The sequence below is a fragment of the Leucoraja erinacea genome, chromosome 9 (assembly GCF_028641065.1).
Source record: "Leucoraja erinacea ecotype New England chromosome 9, Leri_hhj_1, whole genome shotgun sequence".
NCBI lineage: Eukaryota > Metazoa > Chordata > Chondrichthyes > Rajiformes > Rajidae > Leucoraja > Leucoraja erinaceus.
In genome coordinates, this window is record NC_073385.1 from 53,858,034 (window position 1) to 53,878,587 (window position 20,554).

At 40.4% G+C, this 20,554-nt stretch overlaps 1 protein-coding gene across 5 annotated transcripts in view; it reads left to right on the top strand.

Annotated features, from left to right (window-relative positions):
• Positions 1–20,554, top strand: part of sipa1l1 (signal-induced proliferation-associated 1 like 1) — a 351,678-nt gene that overhangs the window by 254,742 nt on the left and 76,382 nt on the right. For all 5 annotated transcript variants that reach the window (XM_055640839.1, XM_055640838.1, XM_055640834.1 and 2 more), the window contains 4 exons: positions 263–437; positions 5,954–6,057; positions 8,683–8,840; positions 9,671–10,247. In XM_055640839.1, coding sequence (XP_055496814.1) covers positions 263–437; positions 5,954–6,057; positions 8,683–8,840; positions 9,671–10,247 — 1,014 coding nt within the window. The remainder of the gene's footprint in view (positions 1–262; positions 438–5,953; positions 6,058–8,682; positions 8,841–9,670; positions 10,248–20,554) is intronic.

Here is a 20,554-nt window from a genome sequence, read left to right on the forward strand (position 1 = left end):
CAGTACTGCTGCTCCAAAACACAATGCTTTAGGTAAATGGGTTTGCAGGAATTTGTGCTATTTGTCTTTCTTTGGAGGTCAAAATTGGTTTCAAATAAATGATTATTCGGTAGGGATAAAACCTATAGCTAGAAGTTATCGGAGAGTCCATTGCGATGCCACTTGGTTGACACCCATTGTCGCCAAATAATTGATGCTTCACCAATCATTTAAGCAGCCACTGTGATCTGATTAAATTGTAACCCATTTTCTATTCCAACAGCTTAGTTTCCAGCACAAAGTGGGTGTCATGTACTGTAAAGCTGGTCAGAGCACAGAAGAGGAGATGTACAACAATGAAGTGGCTGGTCCAGCATTTGAAGAGTTTCTCCAAGTGCTGGGGGATAAAGTTCGTCTCAAGGGCTTTGATAAGTACCGAGCACAGCTGGATACAAAAAGTAAGAGGATTTGTGAGAATATGTGATTGATTAGACTGCCTGGTATGGTCTCAGAGTGCTGACTTCTGCATCCCTCCACAATTGTCTTCCATTTCCTCTCTTCTAAAGGCAATGTTTAATGATTATGTTGAATGCACGGAAACATGCCAGGACCGTCCGCAGATCAAGCAGCATCTACGAGATGAAAAACGGAGTTAATGTTTCAGGTCGAAGACCCTTCAGTAGTTTCTGCTGATCTCCGAGGTCTGCAGTTCCTTTTGTTTTCACCACCCCATGGACATTAGCAACTATCAGAATCTCATTTTGGCAGTTCCCCTGTGAGAGTGATCTTAGAAAATGAATGGCAGTGGGCTCTGTGGGAGCAAAGAAACAAAACCCTCTATTTTACATGATCTTGAAGTTGGTCCAGGTGAGACATTTAGCAGGAGTGTCTGAAAGGACTGTGAATTCAGCAGATAACATATATAGAGTCACACAGCATGGAATCCAGACCTTTGGCTCAGCTCTCCCATACCCCATCAAAGCTAATTTTATTTGTGCATGCCTGCTTGTTGAAACTTCAGAGTCTTTTTTTGAAATTTGGGGTGTATAGTCTGTTACTGCTCTAGTGCAGGTTGCCATGACTTTGGGAAACTGGGCAAACGAAAGGAAGCAAGAAAGGCAGATCCATGAAGTAAGTATCTTTTTGCCGTGACTTGCTCCCTCCCTGAAAGCTCTACCTCTACCCCTTTGGATTACTATCTACCTCATTGATGTCCCCTGGACTATCCTTGATAGGACTTTGCTGGCTTTACCTTGCACTAAACATTATTCCTTTATCATGTATCTGTACACTGTAAATGGATCGATTGCAATCATGTATAGTCTTTCTGCTGACTGTTTAGCATGCAACAAAAGCTTTTCACTGTACCTCGGTACACGGGACAATAAACGAACCTAAACTAAACTCTGAAAACATCCCTGTATTTCCTTTAGTGAATTCCCCAGGGTAGGAGATTGCAACCTTCACGTGGTCAACCCTGTTTCGATGAATGCAATCAACCTGACGTGCACAATCAAATAATATCAAATAGAACAAGTTGTCTTACAACTTTAGGCTGTGCACGCCATATGCAAGAAGAAGAAGAAGTGAATTCCCCAACTTTTCTCTTCAACTCCAAATAACACTCAACACGCTTCCTTGGCGTTGACTTTGCTGGACCATTGTGCTGATGGCAATCAATCCTATTAGTCAAATTGGGCTCCTGATTGGCGGCCCTTTTTTGGAACAGAACAGAGCATTTGCAGCATTTGTTCAGGGTGATTAGTACAAGTGTCAGAGGTTATGGGGAGAAGGCAGGAGGATGAGGTTAGGAAGGAGAGATGGATCAGCCATGATAAATGGCGGAGTTGACTTGATCGGCCAAATGGCCTAATTCTACTCCTATCACTTTTGACATTATGACCATTTTCTGCTTTTGTTGCAGATCATCTTTGCTTGTTACTCCATGCGATGTAATCACTGGTTCACAATTTCTTTGTCAAAATGTAATTCATTGTGGTTTTCATGAGGTTTTAGAAAAAATATATACTTCTACATCGCATTACTTTTACAATGCATGATGTTGCAAAACTTAGTGTTCCATTAGATGTTTTTTTCTGGTGTGTACAGTTAAGTGTTTATTGTAATGCCTCATGTACCTGATCTGCTGAATCTTCCTGCTTATACCCACCCAGCTGCTTTTAGAGATCTTTCAACAAAATCCTTTGCCAAAGTAAGGGGACATGACTTGAGAATTAAGAGACGGAAGTTTAGGGGTAACATGAGGGGGAACATCTTTACTCAGAGAGTGGTGGTTGTGTGGAATGAGCTTCCAGTGAAGGTGGTGGAGGCAGGTTCGTTTTTATCATTTAAAAATAAATTAGATAATTATATGGACGGGAAAGGTATGGAGGGTTATGGTCTGAACGCAGGTGTATGGGACTAGGGGAATATACGTGTTCGGCACGGACTAGAAGGGTCGAGATGGCCTGTTTCTGTGCTGTAATTGTTATATGGTTATATGTTATATTTGTTGTCAATAAATAATTTCTAACCCGTTACTTAATATCTGATCCAATCCTCCTCTGCCTCTGTGCTCTATCGTTTGTTGTCTATTATATCTTGCATTCTGCAGGCTGCCATTGCACACCAAGTGGAAAACTAGCTGATTTTGTAACGTAATTGTCTGTCCGTCATTCATCTTCCCTTTTCCAGTAACAGTTGAACTAGTAAGTTCAGGTGTTTCAAAGAAATAAAGACAGTTCCTAAATCCCATGTTTATCTCCTGTGCTGCTTTCTCATTTTAAAAAAATCATTATTTCCCTGTCCTGCACACTTGTGTCTCTTAGAAATGTATCTAATTGGCCCTTAAAGCTCGGTGTGATGAACACTAATCCTAAGGAACTCGGCTGTATTTAACAATCACGTATTGTGTTACTTATAGCACAAGTACCTTCCCCTTTGTGGGTAGAGAAAGGAGCTCTACCCACATGCTGCTTAATAAAGGAGCTCTGCACATCTATTCTCCTTCTCAATGAGTGATGAGTAATTAAATGACTCCCTTTCACTTGATTTTTTTCTTTATTCGCAGTAATGAGTTGCCTTTATAAATCTCAGTTGTTTCCCAGCCATCAACTGATCAATTTTCTTACATTCCATTGTTTTCCTTACATTCCATTGGCTTTTACATTGGCTAGTTTATTTCTCTGCACTTTTCTGAGTGTCTTTAGTTTCGCAAACCTTGCTTTTGTTTATATTTTAATAACTTTTTACTGCTTGGTTCTTTTCCCAGATCTGTAGCTATGTTTCTGTTGTGATGCATTGCATTCTTATGGAACGGTTCTCCCATTTCCAGGAATGCTGCCAATGACAAAATGAAAACCACCTTCCTGATATTTGCCCTGAGACATATGTTACACTTGCTAATCATAATTTCTTCTCCCCCCCCCCGTATGCCTGCACTAATAATCTGAAATACTCCCATCTTCATGGGCCTGCTGCTACATTTGCTGCCCAATCTTCTCTTGTAGGGTATTGGCTTTTGCCTGTGTGGACCAACTTTACCAGAATCTGTCCTAGTCTTTCAGAGATGATTTCTGCTTATGACGAGTGTTGTAAAAAGACCAATAGTTTATGAGGCACTATTCTGCAATATCAGCTGGTATTTGGTTCTGCGAGGGGCTATATCATTTATGATATGAAATGTTAAGCTTGATGTTTAAACCAGCGGGCCATGATTAGTTGCATGTGTCAGTGTGAGCTGCTACAGGGTCAGGAGGAGGGCAATCCCCAACCACGTGAAAACCTTCTTCCTGACATTGGCCTTTAGACGTGCGTTACACTTGCTAATCTTTTTTTTTCCCCAGTGTGTCTCCATTAATAAATCTTTGCTTATGACCAGTGTTGTTAAAAAAAAAACCAAATTGTTTGTGAGGTGATATTCTGTAATATTAGCTGGTAATTAGTTCTGTGTGAGGCTGATATAAATATGCCACTGACGGCTGTGGATGCCAAGAAAATTGATATTTTGAAGGGCCTCGGGGTTATGTGGAGAAGGCAGGAGAATGGTGTTGAGAGAGAAACAGAGATCAGCCATGATTGAACGGCGGAGTATACTTGATGTGTCAAATCGCTTAATTCTGCTTCTAGAACTTATGAGGCAATTTAGATCATGAGCTGCAGATTTTCTGACTGCAATGGTGCCTATAAAAGAAAATTTAAAGCTTGACTTTTGAACCAGAGGACCATCATTGGTTGCACGTGTCAGTACGAGCAGCTACAAGGACAAGAGGAGGGTATTCCCCAAACCACATCTTTGGAGGATTCACATAATTAACTGATCTCTCCCTTAACATCTCTTAAGCTGGATTCTGTCATCATTAATACTGTGACCTAATATGAGCCCTGGCACATTATTTTTCTCCCCTGTTTGACGTCAGTTGTCTCGGTGCTGCCTGTGGATTTTGTCTTTCTCGCCCGTTTGCATATTTCTACAAAGAATAGTCGCAGTTACAACAACCGTCCAATGGATTTATTTGTCATACATTCACTATGTTAAAAACTCATGAATTATGCATTGTTTTGTGGTGTGACATTTTGTCATGGTACAGATGACAAAACATGCATACATTTGTGAGATGTTGTAATGTCTTTGACCCAAGCTGCTTTCCAGTAAGGTGCCATGTCTAAAAGGTGGCTCTATCTAGCTGTAAGCAACAGTGAATCTATTTATTGATTACCATTCTTAAAAAAAAAGTGGAGAGGCATAAACAAGAACAGTCCAATTCAACAGAAATGGATTTACTTTTAAAATAGCTTCTCAAATCTGGGAGTTAATAAAAGGTCTTTGATAAATAGTTTGCTTGGATATAAATATGTCATTATTGATAGTGAAATCCAGCCTAACTTAAAAAAGTTAGCAGATGTTTCTTTGGGTCAAACTGTTTACAGAATTTACAATTGAATAAAGTCCGAACGAGATAATTCAAGTTCAGAAAATGTTGCTGAGTAATTATATTGTAACAAGTGATGAAAATAAGAAACAGATAGTAATGAGTCCAATAATAATTTATTCCAAACCCCACAAAAGATTTTCACATACTCATTTAAAAAAAAACTGTTGAAAGAACAAAAGTGCCACATTTTAGGCAGTAGAGCATCCCTAATCAAGGAAGTAAGTTTCTCTCCCAGAAGCTAACCTGCAGCAGGATCAAAATATGCTTTCAAGAAAGTCCTTAAAACTAATAATGTTATGGATTTACTGATCCATAATAATCCTGGTCCGGTTCTTTATGAGTCAATTAGTTTTCACATAAGCCTTTTCTTATTGCTCGTAACCTAATATGACCTAATCGTCAACAAGGAGAAGCAATATAAGTTTTAGGAGTTGTCAATTTAATCCATATACCCTAGAAATTTGGGAATAAAGATAGATGACCACACTTGTATGAATACAAGAGTTAGTAGACTTCAGGGTACTATAGAGTCACTGCTTAGGTTTTTATAGAATATTAAATTAACTCCTTTGAAGTTGCACTGCAGATAAACATGTAGTTTGTCTGGATTTTTGTTATTACTTCCAATTTAAGTCTATTAAGCAATACATTATATGATGCTTATATCAATGTATTGGGCTGACTTAGTCCAAGTTCTTTCAGGTTTCCTTAAGGCTATGCTTAGAACTGCAAATTTAAGTTTCAATTTTTAAGTAGTTATAGTTATTTCTGATGGTATCCTCAATTATTCAGTTTTGATAATGAGCTCACAAGGTTACATTTTATGCTTGTTATTGATTATGATTTTGCAATCTGCTAAGTAAGTCATGGTTAGCATTGAATAACCCTCCTGCATAAGGCGCTCTTCAGATGTTGTGATATATGTAGTGAAATTTTACATTTTTCCTTTATGCAGTTCTATGATTTAATTATATTCACATCTGTTGTTTTCCAGTTTCTTTCTCACAAAAGATGCTAATCCTGCTTTGCTGTGTTTTCAGCTGACTCAACTGGTACCCATTCCCTCTACACAACCTACAAAGATTATGAGATCATGTTTCATGTCTCCACTCTGCTTCCTTATACACCAAACAACAAGCAGCAGGTAGGCCATGGTCCATCAGTCAGAGAAACCTTTCCTCCTCTTTTGGTCTTTATTTGGCCACTGGTTTAAGTGACTTGCTGTAAATTAGTGCCTTTAACACCTTAACTTAGTTTGTCCCAACTGAGGAAAAGTGTAAATGTAAAAATAATTTATAAGCAGATAATGCACTGTCAAGTAAGGTGCGAGCGTAGAGGACATGTCAATTTGTAGCAAAGTTATGCATTCTTGTACTCTTACGTGGGTATGACTGCACATAAAAAAAAACATTTTTTCAGCAAAATGGCACCACGTAAGAATACTGATTTCCTCAGCAAAATACTGATTTTCAGGTACTAGAATACTGAAATGCTCTTACAAAACTTGGCAGCTCTGGCGGTGCTGGCTCGAAGGGCCGAATGGCCTAATCCTGTATCTATTGTCACTCATGCTGGATGAGAAACAATTTTTACACATCCAGTGAGATCAAATTTAGAACCATTCTATCCTGTAATTTTCAGAAAACTTGGTATTACAACAGGTTGTGCAAAAATACAGCAAAAATACCTTTGCTGAAGCCCTTGCTTCTATCATTTAATTTCTAGTGATAAGCATTAATACGTATTGGAACATATTTCCGCTTTATTTGTACTGAATGTGAACTGGAACAAGCCTCAGACAAACAATCTAGGAATAGGGCATTGGCCCTTCAAATCCAACCTTCAATTCTGCAACATTCATATTAGGAGTGTAAACAAATTCACCATTCATTGCTCACTTTGACCATCCAAGATAAAGCATTGCATTTGATCTGCTCTTTTGTTATAGACACAGTAAGCACACTCTTTAACATTGAATGATTCAAGTATACTTTATTGCTACATATACAGTGAAATTCCTTTTTTGCATACAATTCAGTAAAAATCTTACAATGCATAGGCATAATCAGACTTAAGTACAAGAGTGTAGGAATAGTAGATTGCACTGAGAAACCACACAACATGCACGGCCTCAGTGTGCAGGCCAGCACTATCAGCAGAAGAGTTTGAGGTGTTATTTTATTTAAAAAGGTGTTACTTTCATCTTAAGATATTCAATGGGATTGGCATGCTGCTGGAATGATGTAAACTGTTGTAATGGCAGTTGCATTAATAGTAAGCATGATAATAGTCTTAGCACAAGTATGGCATTTCCCGACAGACATCTATCACATGCCACAATTGATTAACTGGCATTTGTCAAGTCCAGCATGTGCCAAGGTAACTAAGCTTTTACCCGTTACCATTTACAGAATGCAATATAATGAATGGCCAAGTTTACCATGCTGGCTTTTTCCTACCTTGTGTTTGAGAAAAGTGGTGAAAAAGCCATTGAGCTGAAATGCTGGCTCGGGTTTTCCTTTCCACAATTACTGCTTGATCTAAGTAGTTAGACCATTTTCTAAATTTTTCAACATCTTCAGTATTTCGTTTTTGTTTTATTCTGGGCTGACACATCTATAATCAGAGATCATATTCTCAGAATAACGGGTGGAATTATGCTCTGAGATGAGGTCTTTTCACTTAGAGGGTGACGAGTCTTTCCCATTCTTATCCCAGAGGGCTGGGGAGACCAGGCTGCTGAGTTAATTCAAAACCGTAATTGACTTTAAAAGTTCCTTAGGTAGAAGATCAGCCATGAGCTTGATGGATGGCAGAACAGGCTTGAAGGGGCAAATGGTTTCTGTCTGCTAATTCGTATATTTTTATCGTTGTACATTCCCTCAACAGAAATAAATAATTCCTCACAATTTCTATTTATTACTGTAAATCTTCTGAACTTAAAAGCAACTAACCAGTCAGTCAAACTTTGTCTTTTAAACACAAGGTTCATTCTGATATCTATGCACTGCACTTTTTCTTGCACAATATATATTTGATGAGATCTAATGCATTACAGCAGATGAGTTATGATCAAGGGTCTATAACCCAATGAAACTTCCTCACTTTTGTGCTCCAACCTTTCCAAGATAACCTAGATTCAAATCAACATTATGTTTAATTTTTATACTTGTGACTTTGTGTACATAGCATGAAAACCCCTTTGTTCCTGTACAACTTTAAATTTAAAATGAAAGTAATTTCCTTTCTCTGATCCAAAGTGGATAACCCCATTCGTCACCAGATTGAACTCCATCTGCCATAGTTGTTGGCAGGAGAATTGATATTTTTCATCTTTCTTTCTATTGCTGATTAGAGTGTTCACAATTCACTTCAAATGTTAATCTTCTCAATTAAGATGTTCCCAGTTGAAATACTTTTAAATTCGGTTATCGGGTTTCTCAATGGAACTTTCATAAGCTTAGCATACAGTCCCAATTCTCCAACATACCTCATGTGGACATTGGATTATCTTTCTGCAGGTGTTACTTACACTACAACTATAGTCGGCATGTATGTTTCTTTTTGCTGTACCTATTGTACTTGAGTTTGCCTTGATTGTAATAATGTATGTATTAAATGGTTTGGTTGGATAGCACGCAAACAAAGCTTTTTCATGTACACATGACAATAATAAACCTAAACTTAAAGAATTAATAGTCAGTGAAAATTTGAAGAATGTTTCTTTTCATTTACAAGTGACCTTTGTTTTTCCCCTTTAAAATTGTAGCTGCTAAGGAAACGGCACATTGGGAATGATATTGTGACCATCGTACTGCAAGAGCCTGGGGCCATGCCCTTCACCCCGAAGAACATTCGCTCCCATTTTCAGCATGTCTTTGTCATTGTAAGAGTGCACAACCCTTGCACTGAGAATGTCTGCTACAGGTAAGGCCAGGACAGTGCATATCTCATTTCCTTTTTAGTTTTAGCTTTAGTTTAGAGATACAGCATGGAATCAGGCCCTTCAGCCCATCGAGTCCGCACCGACCAGCGATCCCCGCACATTAACACTATACTACACGTACTAGGGACAATTTACACTTACACCAAGCCAATTAACCTACATATCTGTATGTCTTTGGAGTGTGGGAGGAAACCGATGATCTCGGAGAAAACCCACGTGGTCACGGGGAGAACGTAAAAACTCCGTACACACAGCACCCATAGTCGGGATCGAACCCAGGTCTCCGGCACCACAAGCGCTGTAAGGCAGCAACTCTATCGCTATGCCACCCTGGATCTTAATGCTTTTAATGAGGAGGAAATATTGCATTGGTCCTGCTACTGATACATATAGTTTGGCTGATGATTACTGCTATAGTAATGTTGGTTACAGTTCTCTGGGTGATAGATTATAAACATAGGTTGCACTTTCAGTATATTTCTTTTTTCTTTTTATCCCTTTTGTTTTCTCCCTCTCCCTGTTCCACTCCCTCCCCCACTCCCTCTCCCTCTCCCTCTCTCTCTCTCTCTCTCTCTCTGTCTATCTTTCTCCCTCTCTGAAAGTGCCTCATCATTGCTCAGAATCTGTTCTGAATTGCATTCAGGGCTGTGTCTGCGAGTATTCTGTATGCAGGGGAGAATATGCCCCATGTCCATAATATTCCAGGGAGCATAGGAACAATCCATATCTAAAGTGCTTGTGCTTGGCATAAATTCTGACAGCATTTCTTCAGTCATGTCCAGTCAAAGTAACTTGGATTTTTGTTTTGTAGTGTTGCTGTGGCAAGATCGAAAGATGTGCCTGCATTTGGACCACCTATTCCCAGTGGAGTCACCTTCCCCAAGTCGACAGTCTTCCGGGACTTCTTGCTAGCAAAAGTGATCAATGCAGAAAATGCAGCTCACAAGTCCGAAAAGTTCCGTGCCATGGCGACAAGGACAAGGCAGGAGTATTTGAAAGACCTGGCAGAGCACAGTTGCACTAACACACCCATTGATCCTTCCGGAAAATTTCCTTTTATTTCTTTGGCTACAAAAAAGAAAGAGAAATCAAAGCCTTACCACAATGCGGAAATGTACAGTTTAGGAGCCATTGTATGGAATGTCCACGCGGAGGACTACAGCTGTGCTGCTGAGATTGACTGTTTGCTGGGTATCTCAAATGAATTTGTGGTACTTATTGAAGAGAGCTCCAAGCAGGTGGTGTTTAATTGTTCCTGCAGGGATATTATAGGCTGGACTTCAAATCTCACAACCATTAAAATCTTCTATGAACGTGGAGAGTGCATTTTTGTCAGGACTTTTAATAATAACGTCGAAGAAATTAAGGAGATAGTCAGAAGACTGGAGGTAAATCAAAGTTTTATTACTTCTAAAGCCATTAATTCAGTGTTTGTTTTCATTATTAGAAATCCTGTATCTAAATCTGCATTGTTTGAGTGGTTTGAATTAGAGCTTAAATCTGATGGAAACAATATGTGCCCGATTTAACAAAGCGAAAACCACAATTATTGTTGTCTTCATTATTGCCAGTAAAAAATATTGTTTAACCACTAGTTAAGAAGCAGAGCGCAGAGCCTAAAAATGCCATTCTATGAGACTGTCCCAAGCCAAGCTTTGAGCTGAGGCAAAGTACAGCAGTCGGATTAGTTGGGGTGAATCTCTCACCACACCACTACCCGTAACAACCAGTACTTAACAGAAACTCAACATCTCGACATTACTATGCCCCTGAGTGGGAATATCAAGCTTCCAGTTCCCTAGACATCAGTCATGAACTGCCTGGCTTGAGATGTTGATCTCGCCAACTACTCTGCCTCTTCACGCTTAGAGAGCCAGGAGAGTTGGAGACCTGCAAATTGAAACCTGAACCATTGGTAACCAAATAACTTGAAATTTGCTGCTCCAAATGATGAAAGGTAATGTGATGAATTAAGAGCAGAATTATCAAGGATAAAGATCGCACATGATTTACATCTTTAAAACGTTTGATATTGACTGTCAGATAGATTTGCTGAGTATTTGACCATGAAAAGGTATGTTGCTTGTGGCACCGCTTTTAATCCACTGATCAGATTATCCCTTTTGTCAGTGATGTTCACTCCCATTCAGTCAAACTGCTGACAACAGACTTCTGAATTAATTTTGCCAAGCGAATTATGAAGTGGGGGGGGGGGGGGGGTGGAAGCACATTTGGTCGTAGGAGTAGGTGTTGTGAGTTTATTTAAGGTTGACAAGCAATATGAGCATAGTCAATTCTTGGGCCATTCTTAGTCAAAAATATGAAAAATTGTGGAATACCTCTTCTAATTCTGAAAACATTACAGGTATATTGCCTTTTGTGCTGTATATATGATTCATATTTTTTTTGGAAGTATCAAGTGAAATGTTTATGTTATGCTGACAATGTTTGTTTAGGGTCAGGGTCAAATATGACTGGTCACGTGTGTGACCTCACACGGAAGCATTTTTTTCATAACAGTCTTATCTTACAAACGCTGTACATTTTTAAAAAAAGCTAGAATGTTCATATCTTTAGCAGACATGCATTATAGTTCTGTAGTTAGGAAAATAGCAATGCATAAGATTAATCTCTTACAATAATTTTTTAATGCTTTGCTTTATGTGGTGCCATCTGGTCATGTGTGTGATATTTTGGTTCACTTTCCAAAGAATGGCCCACTTGTGGTCTTCACTGCTGCCACCGAGGCCAGAGAATAATAATAATAATATAATAATAATAATAGTATATTTTATTGTCATTGCACGTCAATGCAACGAGATTTAGTATGCAACTCCAACAGATGAAAAAGAAAAGTAAAATAAATAAATAAGCTGTGTGTCGTGACCATCCGAGGGAGACAGTCCGGGGGGGGGGGGGGGGGGGGGGGGGGGGCACTCAGCAGGGCCGGTTCAGAGCCGCCGCTATAGCTCTTGGAATAAAAGCTGTTTCTGAGTCTGGAAAGTGTGGAAGTGTTATTAGAAGTGTTTCAATGCTGTGAAAGTGATTTTTTTTAGCTGTCATCCCACATGAGTGAAAGCAAGAACAATGAATAGCTTATATCATAAAGGCTTATATCATAAAAGCTGGTGATCTACCTTTCAGACGATCCAGCCACAGTCTTTGCTTTGGATATTCAAAGAACAAGAGTCAAAGTCAGAAGGACTAAAACCAGATTTAAATATCTATTTTTCTTTTCATGTTGTAAACACTTTAAAATTGTATTACAATCCTTCTGGTAAATGTTTAACTTGGTTATGAAATATTGGTGCTAAGTAATATATTTTGCAGGACAGATATTCATTATATAAATTCTCATTTTTATTTTAGGTATAGGATGACTGAAAACCTGTATATCTATAAAAGAAATACATGCATTTATATTGCAACTTCCATAACCTCTGTCGCCCGACATGCTTTACAACTAACAAAATATGTTTTAGAATGTCGTCAATGTTTTATCATAGTGATGTGCTTGTGCAATTTGCCCAAATGTCAAAACGGAGCAGTTTCATGCTGAAATTTATTCCCGATGAAGCAATGATTTGAGGCATCTTTTCAACTGCATCTTTACGAAGTGCGTTCTGAAATTATTTTCTTAAAATCAAATGGACTGTGCAAGCCTTCAATTTTTCATAAATGTCATTTACATCCTCCACTTTTTCTTTCATTCGTTAAATTAGATCATCCAGGTCTTTTGGTGGAAAAGATTTCTGTAGTAGAGCTAAAAGGACTTCATGTTTTAATTCCTGTAGTGTCGGCACTCTTGAAATTGGCAGTGAGATTAGAGTGGTGAAAGGTAGAGTAGGTACGTCATCAGGGTCATCAGATGGGCAGCCTCCTTCTTTGACGTTTCATTGATAAGCCCACAACATCTCTGGACGGCTCAACGGTGATACCTGGCGTCCCAGGTACACCCCCCTCAATTCCATACCCTCCTGTCTTCATCTTGCAGCCCAATTGTTGTCTTTCCTTTTAATCCGAAGCCAATTGCTGCTTTTTTCTGCTGAATTTGACAATGAGTTGGTTGTTTGTGGATGGAGCGACCCCTCGCCCCTATTTTCTTTAAATAGACTGGTCGTAGATGTAGCAACGAATTCCCCGCATCCCACTTCTACAGGGAAAATCTTGATCTTCCAGCTATTCTGAGCATCTTCAGTTGCCAGTTCAGAGTGCTTGGTCTTTTTCCTCTCATAAGCTTCTTCAACACCATCTTCCCATGGTACGGTCAATTCCACAACATATGCCAACTTGGCTGTTGTGGAGCACAGGATCATGTCTGGCTGGAGTGTTGTAGCCACAATGTCTGGGGGAAACACACGCTTTTTTTCCAAGTCCACGTCCATTTTCCAATCTCGAGCGGGCTTCAGAATGCTTGCATCCTTTGATGTTATCTGGTGCTCTGGAGGTTGGCCTGCTGCTACAAAGTGGACATTCCTGCCGATGTTTGAGGGGAAGCATTTGTGGTCGTTCGCTTCTGTTCCAGGGTTGATGCCAGTTGTCTGAGAACTTGGTTATGCCGCCAAGTGTAACGCCCTTGGCCGAGGCTCATAGTGCATCCTGTTAAAATGTGCCTTAGTGATGCAGGTGCTTGGCAAAGGGAGCAAGGAGGGTCTTCTCCAAACAACTGCTTCAGGTTCTGGGGTGAGGGTAGAACGTCATAAGTGGCTCTGATGCCAAAACATTCCAGCCGAGATCCCTCCATCTGCCAGATGTCACACCAGCTGAGTTTCCTCTTTTCAAGGTTCTCTCAGTACGTACATTGATCCGGCTTAGCCATTAAGACCACCTTGACGTGTCGCTCTGCCTCCTCCTGCCTTCTCACCTCCTCCACCACGAGCCGTCACTTCTGCACTGATGTTGCCTTATGCCATTGAGGAGCTTTTGGGATGAGCCCGAGCCGGCTCTCCCGTGTTGGACTTGGCCAACCTCATCCCTGAAATGAAGAGCAGACTTAGCACTGTGAATGGCTTCAGATGGAGTCCACTATTTCCCCATTTCCACACGGGGGGGCGCTGTTCAAATAACAGTATCTTCAGATTCAGTGAGGGTCATGACCAACTTGGCTTTAGTGCATTTGAACTCTTCCACAAGACCTGCAAAGGGTAATTCCAATTTGCCACTCCCGTACAGTCCGGCAGGAGTTAAGCATCGTGGAAATCCAAGCTACTGTTTCACATGTGTGCTGATCATTCTTTCCAGCTTTTCCACTTTGTTGATGGGGATTTCTCATAAATTCATCAGGGACGGAAGAAATGCTTGAAAATCTCAAACCCAGGGCCCCGCATTGACCAGATTCTGCCATGGGGAAGGTCAAACCTGTCGAATGAAACTCAGCGGCCACAGTCTACAGAGCATCAGCACCCTACGGGATGTGGAGGAAGTATCAGGCAACAGTCCAAGACACAACCAGGCACTTCGTAAAGTGGAGAACATGCAAGGATGTAAGCTGTAGGTGAAATGGCCAATTTCCCACAAGGAGCGGGAAACCATCAATGCAGATGTGAGCCTATTCTTAGGTGGAATCAAGGGATCAGCAGAAAAGATGTTGGAGAAGATGGGTGATCTAGTCTACAGCTATGGAAAGGAGAAATTTGGTGGGAAGGAACAACTCAGCAGGAAAGATAGCCCTCCTCCCCCCAAGTCCCGTCGTCTCCAGGAAATTCAAGGACTTGTTAAAGAAAGAAGAGGCCTGAGGCCTTATGGAAACAAGCAACAGCAGAAGAAAGGGAGGGCATCAACCTCCTTCAAAAGGACCTAAAACAGAGACTCTCGAAGCTGTGCAGAGCGGAGAATTTAAGGAAATGACGCAAAAAGAAAGAAAAAACTAGACCAGACTTCTAGAAGGATCCATTTAAGTTTGTGAAACGCATTTTCTCAAAAGTGAAGAGCCAGTCCCTGAAAGCATCAAATAGGTTGAAGGACACATCGGAACCATCCACACTGATGAGCTAATAGATGAACCTATACTTGGCACCGCTGACATCCCACCAATCTCACCTCCACAACATCAATTTGACATCAGCCCTCCCAAGCTGAGTGAGGTGAAAGAGGTAGTGAAGAAGGCAAGAACAGCCTCTGCACCAGACCCTAATGGTGTTGCATATTGTGTCTACAAGAATGCCCCCGATGTTCTGAAATTCCTCTGGAGAAAATGAGGGTTGCCTGGGAAAAATAAATTATCCCCAAAGCCTGGCGAAGTGCTGATCCCAAAAGAAAAAAAATTGTCCACCATCGAACAGTTTCAGCAAATAAACCTTCTTAACATGGAAGGCAAGATCGTTTTCAGTGTGTTGCCGAAAAGACTTAAAAAGTATCTGAAACAAAATCTTTTTATTGGTATGTCAATCCAAAAGGCTGGCAAAGCAGCTTCTCAATAGACAATAGGTGTAGGAGTAGGCCATTCAGCCTTTCGAGCCAGCACCGCCATTCAATGTGATCATGGCTGATCATCCCCAATCAGTACCCCGTTCCTGCCTTCTCCCCATATCCCCTGACTCCGCTATCTTTAAGAGCCCTATCTAACTCTCTCTTGAAAGTATCCAGAGAACTGGCCTCCACCCGCCCTCTGAGGCAGAGAATTCCATAGACTCACAACTCTTTGTGTGAAAACGTGTTTCCTCATCTCCATTCTAAATGGCTTGCCCTTTATTCTTAAACAGCGGGCCCTGGTTCTGGACTCCCCCAACATCGGGAACATGTTTGCTGCCTCTAGTGTGTCCAAACCCTTAATAATCTTATATGTTTCAATAAGATCTCCTCTCATCCTTCTAAACTCAGGATGCCTTGAACATACCAGTGTCATATGGCATCAAATCCAGAAGGCTAAGAAAGAACGAAAAAATCTGCATGTCTTGTTCCTCGACCTGGCCAACGCCTATGGATTGGTTCCGCATTCGCTGTGGACTGCTTTTGAATTTTTTCAGGTGCCTGCAACAATAACAAATCTGGTGAAAAAACTTCTTCCAGGATCTGCAATTTTGTCTCACAACATCAGACTTTATCACAGCTTGGCAACCACTTGAAGTAGTCATCATGGTGGGGTGCACATCTCCCCATTGACCTTCACTATGGCCATGGAGCTCATTATCAGAGCATCAAAATGGGTTGTGGGAGGAAAACAGTTACAGTGTGGTTAGCGGTTACCACCTACATGAGCCTATATGGACGATATAACAACACTAACGACAACTGTCCCCTGTACTAAGAGACTTTTGAAAAACTTCATCAAAACATCACATTGGCAAGGATGAAGATTAACCTCAGCAAGTGCAGAAGTATCTCCATTGTCAAAGGTCAAGTCAAGGATTAGAGATTTCATATTGACGGAATACCTGTTCCAACTTTCAGAAATACCAGTGAAGAGCTTGGGCCGATGGTATGATGCAAAGCGCAAGGACAACGAGCAGTTTGAACAATTCAAAAAGGATACTATCACACACATCGCTTGCATCAACAAAACCTTGCTACCAGGAAAACTCAAGCTGTGGTGCTTCCAGTTTGGCATAATACCAACTCATGTGGCCTTTAACTGTGTATAAAATTATATCAATTCATTATATAAATTCTCATTGTTATTTTAGGTATAGGATGATTTAAAATCTGTTTATGAAACAAATACATGCATTTATATTGCAACTTCCATAACCTCTGTCGCCCAACATGCTTTACAGCTAACAAAACATGTTTTAGAATGTTGTCAATGGTTTATCATAGTGATGTGTTGTGCTTGTGCAATTTGCTCAAATGTCAAAACTAGGCAGTTTCATGCTGAAATTTATTCCCAATGGAGCAATGACTTGAGGCATCTTTTCAACTGCATCTTTACGAAGTGCGTTCTGAAATTATTTTGTCGAAATCAAATGGGCTCTGCAAGCCTTCAATTTTTCATAAATCAATCCGATTTCATTCACATCCTACACTTTTTCTTTCATTCTTTAAATTAGATCATCCAGGTCTTTTGGTGAAAAAGATTTCTGGATTCCATTCTTACCCATTGTCACTTGTGCTCCCTGATAATGGGACCATTGCAAACAATTGCTTTTTGCTAGCTTATGATTCTTGGAAGAACAAATAATGGTGCTTTGCTATTTCACTCTCAAGGAAAGTTCTATTATCAGTTAAGATTTGTCCTGCTGCCATTTGCAACTAACCTTCAACCAGTAACTGTTGTGCCAGATATAACACAGGCTATTGTTTATTGCGCAAGAATAAATGATATATTTTGTCTTTACTTGTACAGGCGCCGGGCGTTTTATGCAGGTTTATGTTCCCAGAAAGCGGTGCAGAATTTAGAAACGCATTTATTAAGCATATACATTTAAACATGTGTAAATTTTTGTGTGTTATTTCAAATATACAAATAATATTTCAAATATAATTGTTTAAATTAGCTTCTGGTATTAATTTTAAAAGCACGTTATTTGAAAAACACAATTCAAACATGCGCAAAATGTGAGGTGTCTGTACTTAATAGGCTTCTTATAATCATTTTGACTGTTAAACTGAGTAAGGCATTAGAGGCCTTTTTTTTAATTGGTTTATTTTGGTAAAGTATCACAGCAGTGTTTCTTTCTTTGGTAAAGCCATGACCAAGTGCTTGTCGGTGAGTAGATTTTAACTCTGAGCACAACGGATATTTGTTTAATTTCCCCTCTGTACAAACACCATTGTCATTGTTCATCCATATATCCACAGTCTTCCCTTTTACAATCTTTAGTGGCATGCAATATTGCCAAAGCTACCTCTGAGAGAATTCCCTTCTTCTCTTGTTTCAAGATAACTTTTCCCCTCAAAATCTGCTGTCGATAAGTAAAACCACGTCTGAGACGATTCTGACCAAATTTCAAGGAAAAGCTCATCAGTTAATTAAATCTCTTAATTGTAGCTTCCAGCCTTTAATGCCTCTCAATCTAGTCACCTCTGAACTGTTCATATAGATGTTGCTTTCCTTCAATGGTCCTAAATTTTAACTACTGGTAAATATTTCCTCTAGCTTGCTCCATCTTGATTTGACCCCTTGGAGTTGCATCACCTTCTGGTCCTAACTCATTGTTTCCATAATTTTGAAACGTGTGGAATGTCCAATGGAATGTGTTCATTATTTCACAGTTGGTCCCAATCAGATTTTGTTTTTTGAAATCTCTGAGTGGTAGAAGAATCAGAGGGGGTTCATTAGACACGTGAGAGAGATTGCGTTGCATGAAAGTAGACCGAGGAATGGAATTGATACCATTAATCTGGGGGCTGGCATAGAATGGACTAAATAATTGCCTTGTGGTGCGTGGGTCTCGAAAGGAGGCACGAAGTCCAGTGTTTTGAGAAGCACCTTTATTGTATTCCTCCCAGTTGAAGGGAAGACGAAACCAGAGAAAGATGGCACCCAAACCCTGCCTTTTAAACCCTCCGGCTGAGGGCCGCCTCCGGACTGCACCACTCCTGTGCCGAGGGGTTCGGCAGTATAATGGCACGACCCTTAGGAGCCGCCACAGCCTCAAACATTTTAAGGAAAATTGTAATTTAAAAAATGGGATAGAACACTCCCTATCCCATCTTTATAACATGAATGGTTCATGAATTATTGCAGGCTAGTTACTGGTCTTTATCCTCTGGCTGCTGTTGTAATTATTTCTTGACTTGGGTGATCTAAATCTTTAGTCATCAGGGAGTAATCCAGCTAATGCAGAGGAATTTTAGGATTTGGTAAAAGACTTCTGCTGAAACAAGTTGTTTCCAGATATGGATCACTTGGTGGGCCTTCCTCTTGAAATTGAGCATGACTGAGAAAACAAAAAAAGAGGCCATGCGCATTTGCCGTAAGGAAGAAAGCAGAAGACGATGGGTGGCCGCACAGTAAGGGCTACATTCACCAAGGCCCTTTAGGGAGCAATTTATTTAACCTAATTTCAGCGAGGGGAAATGCTTGAGGACAGATCTGTTTCTGTGCGATTTCCCACACTTGTTGCCATCATGACTTATCTCTCCCCTTTAAAGGATGCAGCTTGCTTTGCAGTCCTGCAAACATTTTGAGGTATGTTGATGAATGCTGCCAAAAATACAGAGCAAGTGGCACTAGATTCAGGCAATGTCAGGCACCCAATAACCGTACAAATCAAGACACAGGGGCATGTTAAAATTGCACTTTGATGTTCCTACTTATTTACTCGTGTGAGACTACTTAACAAAATGCCCTGTAAAATTTGTTTCAGCTCTGCCTAATTTATGTCTGCATATGCACAATCAATCTCTCGTTGCTTTTGAATGTGCTTCTTTTAAACACGTTTTGTATTTTTCCAGGTGGTACGTTTTTACTAATTATTTAATTAACAGGCGAGGCTTCCTGTCTAAAGATTAAGCTTGAATTAATTACATGTTATACATTGCATCAGTAAAATATTGATTCATGAGGATTTGAATGTCAGTCATGACACATCACTCCAGAAAATAAATTAAATGCTTTGAGAGCTTTTATTTTTTCTTCTTCACTTTCATCCATCCTTTTTTTCTTTGTTCCCAGTGGGAGATCTGATTATCAGTTAGATTACTTAGCCATAGTTTGAGAGTTTTCGTGACAACCATTTTGTCTGGAATAAATATTTGTTTTGTTCTTTGTTGATTTTGTCAACATTTTGAACAGTGGCATCTAAGCACAACAGCAGTCATCTTGGGAGCAAGTCTGTGAATACTTTACCATGTATAAATAAAGCAAGTAAATGCTGATTCACTCATTGTACCTCAAAAGCATGAAGTCTTTGTGACCTACTGGGTTCCATAGACTCCTGTATCATAGGCTATTTCGGGCATTTAAACCTTTCTTTTCCTGCGTTCATTTAGTGTTCTGACAGATTTCCCAACATGCCATAACGTTAAGATGTATCAAGACTATCTTCTAACCTGCACCATCTCATATCCACCAAGGTGTCTTCACTAATATATGTTGACACCCAGATGCTTAATATCTAACATTTACACTTTCCATTATTATGTTAATGTTTTCATTTTCACATCACACCCTATCTCTGTAACTCCTCTTGTCTGCATTCCTCTAGCTTTGACAAGTCTCAAAGTCAAAGTCAATTTTATTCATCACATGCACCCGAAGGTGCAGTGAAATGGATTTGTCAGCAGCGATACGCTTAAAAAGAACAGACAACACGCAATAGAATTTAACACAAACATCCACCACAGCATTCCTCACTGTGGTGGAAGGTAACAAAGTTCAGTCAGTCCTCTTCCTTTATTCATCCATGGTCGGGGCCATGAACCCCCCGTAGTCGTCGCTACGGACGGCCAAATGTACAGGCCCTCTCGTCGGGATAATCAAACCTCCGACGTCGGGACAGTCAAACACACTTGGAGTGCCCGAATCGGCACTTTCCTACCAGAGACCGCGGCTTCAGGATGTTATAGGCCGCAGGCCGGCGGTCGGAGCTCTTCTCCGGCAATCCCCGGCAAAGGATCCCAGGCTCCGGATGGTGAGTCCACGCCACGCCCGCAGCTAGAAGCTCCGTAGACCACACCCCCGTGATGCCAAAGTCACCAGGCCAGCGATCGGTGCACTCCTTTCTGGTGACCCCCGGCAAGGTTTTGCCCGCTCCGCGATGGAAAAGTCCACACTGCGCCCGCTACTAAAGCTCTTGGGCCCGACTGGGAAAGT